This window comes from Coffea eugenioides, chromosome 3 (genome assembly GCF_003713205.1).
Source record: "Coffea eugenioides isolate CCC68of chromosome 3, Ceug_1.0, whole genome shotgun sequence".
Classification (NCBI taxonomy): Eukaryota; Viridiplantae; Streptophyta; class Magnoliopsida; order Gentianales; family Rubiaceae; genus Coffea; species Coffea eugenioides.
Genome location: NC_040037.1, coordinates 46,332,513 through 46,339,878, shown reverse-complemented (window position 1 = coordinate 46,339,878; position 7,366 = coordinate 46,332,513). Strand labels below are relative to the sequence as shown.

The 7,366-nt window shown below is 44.8% G+C and overlaps 1 protein-coding gene across 1 annotated transcript; it reads right to left on the bottom strand.

Annotated features, from left to right (window-relative positions):
• Nucleotides 1-477: 477 nt before the first annotated feature.
• On the bottom strand, nt 478-7,161 carry LOC113766761. The gene is made up of 5 exons (XM_027310917.1): nt 6,847-7,161; nt 2,495-3,553; nt 1,982-2,410; nt 1,700-1,905; nt 478-1,522 (listed from the first exon to the last, which is right to left on the bottom strand). The coding sequence occupies exons 1-5, from the start codon at nt 7,159-7,161 to the stop codon at nt 478-480; spliced, it is 3,054 nt and encodes a 1,017-aa protein (XP_027166718.1).
• Nucleotides 7,162-7,366: the final 205 nt, after the last annotated feature.

The window sequence follows — 7,366 nt, the reverse complement described above, 5'->3', positions numbered from 1 at the left end:
GATACACAATTGAAGCCCAATCAGCAGTGCTCGAATCTCTGCATGAAGGGAAGTGGTCTCCCCAAAGAAGGCCGAAAAGGCAAGCATAGGCAACCCAGTTGCATCGCGGAGAACCCCATCGCCTCCTCCCACTTCAGGGTTTCCCTTAGCACAACCATCAACATTAAGGATGAGCATCCCACTCCCCATCACCTCCCAGCGAACACGTTGGACTCTACAGGCCGGCAAATGCGCCCAATCATACAACTGCCCAAATGTTTTCACCCCAGTCGTATGCTTGAACTGAATCTCTACAATGAATTTGACCTCTGAGGAAATGGCTTGGAAAATCGTCGTGGAGTGCATCGGGACCCCCTCAAAAATCGCTTTATTCCTGGCTTTCCAAATGTGCCAGCAGATGAAACTGGGAAGGACAAAGCAAATGAACTGCCGTGTCGCAGACTGCTGTGACCGCAACCACCATTCAACTATACGAGCTCACAAGGAGGAACCAGAGCTCCTAACACCACACCAACCACCAAAATAATTCCAGACGTCCAACGTTATGAGATCCCTGGAAAAAACGTGCTCGAGAGATTCCTCAGATGCACCTGGGCAGCAAGGACATTTCGATGGCAAGTGAAACCCTAGGTGGCGTAGCATATCCGGCAGTGGCACCCTCCCCATCAGCAACCGCAACATAAAGAAAGACACTTTCAACGGGATTCGAGGGTGCCAAACTTTAGAGAGAGCCACAGATGTGTTACGAGCCTGCCAAACGTCACGAAAAGCTGACGCCAAGGTGAATTTTCTAGACTGTGTGGGCATCCAAATTACCTCATCTGCACTTCCTCCAGCTGGAACCGGGTGGTGAAGTATAGAAGACACAATTTCGCTAGGCAAAAGGTGAGATAACGGACTCACATCCCAAATCCCATTTTTGATACTGCTATGGAACGAAAGATGCAGGATGACTGTTGCACGAAGAAACAAAGCACCACTGCCCAACCAATTATCATACCAAAAATGGCACGACCCATCATTTACTAGCCATAACATAGAGATCTCGACTTGTCGGCTCACGTTCACCATCCGTCGCCAAACCGGCAAAGCAGTCAGCGTCAATTGTGCTTGACAGGGGTCAGTCCCTCTGCAATATTTTGCTCGCAAGAACGCAGCCCCTACTGACGTCCCTATTCGAAAGCTCCACCATAACCTACAAGAGAAAGCTGTATAGACGTCTTCAAGCCGCCGAAACCCCACCCCGCCCTCCTCAACCGGGTAACACAACTGAGACCACCAGATCCAATGAAGCTTTGTTCCGTTAGGTGATGAACCCCATAAGAAATTCGAGCATGCCTTCTCTAGAATACCGAACACCGAGCGAGGAAGCACAGTAGCCGATAGTAAGTGGACTGGTATCGCGGACAACACATGCTTGATTAGAACTATCTTACCTCCTGAAGACAATAGCTTTGATTTCCACGACAAAATCCTCTGTAGGATTGCCTGACACACGTCCCCAATGTATGACGACTTACACCTCCCAAAGTATAAAGAAAATTCCAAATAGCCTATGGGAAAGGCCTACCAGACAAACTCCGTGACGCGCTCAATCACCCTTCTTCTGGTCGGTGCCAATGACGGATGAACCAAGTACCCACTTTTCTGAGCATTTATCAACTGACCCGAACACTGTTGATATCCTTCCAGCACCTACATGATGTCCTTTAAGAAGGAGGCGGACCCATTCGCAAATATAAGAACATCATCCATGAATGCCAAATGAGTTACCGGAGGGCACCCATACGGAACTCGGAACCCCAAGAAACCCGACTGCAGCGCAAGGTTGTTTAAACCTCTCGACAGAACCTCAGCCCTATAATAAACAATGCTAGCGATAGCGGGTCCCCCTGGCAGAGCCCTCTGTAGATTTGAAAAAATCATATGAAGAGCCATTGATGATTACCGAGAACCAAACATTAGACAACAGCTAACACACCAGATTTATAAACTGCTCCCCAAACTTAAACTTTCGTAGGACTCCAATGATATGCAACCATGACACCCTGTCATAAGCTTTAGACATGTCCAGGTTCAGAACGACGTTTCCACCCCTAACTTTCTTACCAATACCCGATACCACTTCCCCAGCAAGCAAATAATTCTCTGTTATATTGCGGCCCTTAACAAAACCTGTCTGTTGGAGGGAGATAAGCTTTGGCAAGATGCCAGCCAATTGATTAGTCAAAATTCTAGATAACAACTTGTTGAAAAAATTGCACGGGCTAATCGGTCTAAACTGAGAGAAATCCTGAGGATTCGATACCTTAGGAATTAACACAAGCGAGGTAGAAGTGACGAAACGAGGCAGTTCCGTCCCACAAAAGAAGCTTAGTACCACAGCATGGACGTCTTGAGCAATAACCTCCTACGAAAAGGTAAAGAACTTGCCCGTGAATCCATCCGGGCCTGCAGCACTATTCCCATCCATTTCCCTCACCACTCGATGAACCTCCTCTATAGTAGGCACCACCTCTAAGAGCCTGTTGTCCTCCCCCGAGACCACAAGTGGGATAAGATGCAACATATCCGAGGAGGACCTCGACGTGCCCGAGAAGAGATCAGAAAAGTATGCTATTACCTCACTCGTTATATCCTCATCCGACTCCACCCACACTCCATTGGCCGCCTTTGTTCTATGAATCATACCTTGAGCCCGTCGCTGCCGTACCACTGCATGGAAGAATCTGGAATTACGATCTCCACTGCGAAGCCATTTAACTCGAGTCTTTTGACTCCAGAACTGCTCTTCAATGGACAACGCATGACGTAACTCCGCTTGAGCCTTGTTGAGTTCGACCTGTGCCTTCTCCGACCCCTCTTGATCCATGGCCTCCTCTGTCCTTTGAATTGTTGCCTCCGCCTCCCTAACAGCATCGAACACATTACCAAAACAATGCTTATTCCAGTGCTGAATAGCCCTCCTGGCTGCCAACAATTTAGAGCACAAGACCCACAATGGAGAGCCACTCACTTCTTGATCCCAAGCACTGCGAATCACCTCCAAGAGTTGTGGTTTGGACGTCCAGACATTCAAGAAACAGAATGGACGTGGTTTATCATCTAAGAGAGAGGTAAACGAAATCTTCAGTGGCGCGTGGTCGCAAGGGTATCTCGCCAAATGCACTACAGAAATCGAGGCGAACAAGTTCAAGCATTCCCTATTAATTAATAATCTGTCCAACCGCTTCGAGACTCTAGCACTGCCTCTCCTATTATTACACCACGTAAAACTAGCTCCCGAAAAGCCCACGTCAAAAACTCCAGCCTCTTCCATGAAGGACATAAGCTCCACCCCTTCAGCTACACCAAATGGCCGACCCCCCCGTTTCTCATGGGGTGCCAAAATGGTATTAAAGTCTCCCCCAATGCACCAAGGAGCTGAGCTAGGTTTATCAGCTAATAGGTTTAGCCATAAGTCCCTTCGCTCTTCCCTAGAGCATTTTGCGTGAACAAAAGACATAGTGACCAAGCTAGGCAAAAACGGATGTTGAACAACCAAAGAGATGTGCTGATCCAAATTTCCCACAACTGAACACACAAAAGGACTATTATAGAAAACCCAAAGATCATTCGATCGATTCACAAGCATACAATCAAATGATAATCATAACCGAATGGACACAGTTTTAGACACATCTAGCTTAGGCTCACATATCACCACAAATTTAGCATGATGCAATCTTACTAACTTAATCAATCTACGTAGGGCTTTAGCCACCCCTCTAATATTCCAAAAAATGCCGTTAATCATGAAATAGAGCCTGGAAAGAGTTTTGGGAGGATGAAGCAGACCGTAGCTGTCTGTCAGAGGGAATTTGTCGCACACCTTTCCCTCGCGCTTGTCGAAAGCCATGCTCAACCGCCACAGATTGGTCAACGTTCAATGTGACAGCCCCATCTCCCCCTAAGGCGAACCAAAGGGTTCGGCGGACCGCCTGCCCAGCTCTCGCCGGGATTCAGTCGTTCACTTCAACCCTCAAACAAAGCCAGAATAAACCCACAAGAATAAATATAACGACGATCCAAAACTTAAAGCAAAACTTATGTACATTACTATCTCAAAAGGGAGTACAAACATCGAATATACAAAGGTTCTCAATTCGTCATACATCCAGCCCGTGCCAAGCACTAGGGCGAGAACCATTACAAACCAAAAAAACTAGACTTGGCTAACCTACACTGGGCTCTCGTCCTTGCTCGCATCCCCCTGTTAAGGAAAACAAAACTAAAGGGGTGAGCTAAAAGCTCAGTGAGGTTCCGAACACATAGGCAAACAATAAATCCAATGCATTCACTACATATCACCAATAATCCAAGATACATGTACAACATAAAGCGATAAACACATTCATTAAAAGGATACGGGCTCACAGGGAGCCATTCATTCGTTCGTTCATTCGTTCTCCTGTCATTTCCCCTTATTCCTCCAATCATTTGAAAATGTATTTTTGTAAGTAAAACCCTCGTTCGTTCATTCATTTCGTTCACCCCCTTCCTGGACGTTGGCCAGGCTCCACCAGAATTCAAGGTAATACTCGAGTATACCAAATTCACCCAGGGTCACCATATCGCCCGACCGAGTCCGCTTCTGGTCGAGTCGATCGGTAACGAAGGGCAGGGCCCAGTTCAGCCAAAAGGCTTACATACATGCGCATATAATCGTTCAATCATTGAAAATTTCACAATCATTTAGGTCGAGTGTGATAAAGTACACACTCGCCTAGAAAACTCGTTTTGGCAATCATTAAGAGCAATTAACACATTACCAAACAATAACAACAAGCCATGAAGTCAAGGAAAATATAGCAACAAGGAACACTCACCTATTTAAGCAAAATAACGTCCAAAGTTTCCTTCCGGATACACCCTCAATCACCAAGGTATCCTAATATAATCAAACGAACACATTATACTTCAACCATCAAAGATGTAAGTGAGTCAAAGAAAAGTCGAATACGTACTAGTACAAAGTATAAATATGGTTTTGGTAGTGAAAAGAGTACATTGAAACCAAAGGACATAAGTAAAATATTTGTAAACTTAGACTCACTTGTAAAACTTTAAAATCGCTATTTGAGTCGAAGTGGCAAAGAAAACGTAAATACCCTAGATGGTTCGCGTGGTATTCGCTCTCAAGCCTTACTCAAGTCGCAAGTATATCGACCTTGTTCTCGAGCGTAAATTTGGGCAGCACGCCCTTTGTATTTACCTATTTTCCAGCCATTTATGGCTTCATTCTTTTCCTCAATCAAACCCAAAGTCATATACAAAATCATCTCATTTCAATAGCCATTCCATAGGCTCCAAGTCATACAAGTACAAAATCAAGCTAGGAGCATGTGCGGAAATGAAGTTTAAGTTGGAAAACAAAAGACAGATTTGACGTTGTTTTGCGTAACGGACACCACTGAAGCTAAGCTTATCGGATTGGGGTGAAATTTATACCGTTTCGAAGCTAAGACAAAGGCCTATAACTTTGATGAAGACTCAGTCCAGTTTGTAGTGTATCTAAGTCAAAATCTCAAATAACAGAACCAGCATCTCACATTCGGGCTTGTTGACCGCCTTATGCGTAAACAACAATAACCCAGGCTACCGAAGTCCAAACGAGGTGATTCCAGGGGCGTTGGAAAGCTGAAACATAGCAATACAAGTTTCATGTTTTGGCTAAATGCTAGTTCAGTATGTATCAAGGTGAAAAGACACGATCAGATTGGTGCACTGTCAAAACTGTTCACTGACTTTAATCCTATGGCAGTCAGGGTATTTCCATCTTTTAATAGACTATTTTGCTCCGATTGAGCTGAAATTTTGCAGGAAACTATAAAACATCATTCTCTACAACTTTTATGTTTTGTACTAAGGCTAGTTCGACCTCTAACATGGTGAAATAGAACCGGGCAGAAGCAGGGCAGGTTATCATCCAAGCTGGAATTTATGCTTACAAACTAGAAATTTCTTTAGGCCAAGTAAACTAACATCTAAACACTAGCTCTTTCACATATCAAATCTATCAAACCATAACCAATCATTAATCTTCATATTAGGGCAGAAAATTCACCAAGAAACTGAAATTTTCATAAACCTACTTCAACCCATATAATTCTCTCACAAAATTACTAATTCAACAACTATAACCACAAATTTTCCATTAATTGAAGTAAAGAAGGAGTTTCTTGACAATTTACCTTATCTCCCTAAGAAAGATGGTAGCTTAGGCTTTGTCCTCCAAAAATAACTCCACAAATACCTTGGAAACTACTTGGGAAGTAAGTTTTATGGGGTAGTTTGCAAGTTAATCGGTTGAAACTCAAGATTTGGGTAAGAAATTGAAGTGAAAGATGAAGATTTTCTCTCTCTTTTGCTCTCCAAATGTCAGCCAGCTCTAGGAGGAAATGAAGATCATCTTAGTCAAATTTTGGGTTTAGTAAAGGTGGAGGAAAAATAGTTAAAGTCCAACACCAACCAAAACGCGACACTTGGCACCTTTTGTTTTCAAACTTATCCTCTTGTCTCTCCAACACTAATCCATTTGGTAACTTCTAATTATCTCTAAACACCTATTAAATAATAACACTTAGCACCAACCTCACTTAGTCACCAAAATTATATCACACGAGGGGATCCCACGTCTATAACGTACTTCAAACTAACGTACACTAACTCATACTAGGAAAATAATTTTAAAACTGTACTTACCTATAAAGTACATAGAAATTTTAATATTTTAAAGGATAGTATAAAATATACGCAAGGAAATAAAATATTGCTTAGAAAATGTGAAAATTTTCGGGTTCTCACATTCAACTCCACAACCAACGCCTCCAGCGGCTGCTCCTGGCGGCCTACCAACCTTGGTGATAGATTTCCTACGATGGTAGGCAGCTCAACCCCAACGCCATTCTGTTCCCCATGCACCACATTCTTCTTCCCAGTCAGTGTGGCACCCATGCTCTCCAGCTCCCCCTCCTGGAGAAAACAAAGCTGCCTCTTGGCTAGGGACTGATGCCCAGCACCTAAAGAGGGTACCGCGAGGACCTGTTGCTCCTCTAGGTGCTGCCCACCTGTCCTTGCTGCAACCGCCCCACCTTGCCACCCTTCCAAAGCTCCCTCCATCCCCTCACATGCTGCCAGAGAATCGTTGCCATCGCAGGTCGCGCCCACGCAATGTCTCTCCACCTGAGCCGCTACAATGTCTCTTGCGCACTCCTAGACGCACTGCCCTGCTGCTCAGGTGCGTCATCTGCTCCAGCTCGCACACCAGGCCCAACAAACTGGTTCCCCTCTGCTGCGACTGGTGCCCCCGCAGCTGCCTGCATGG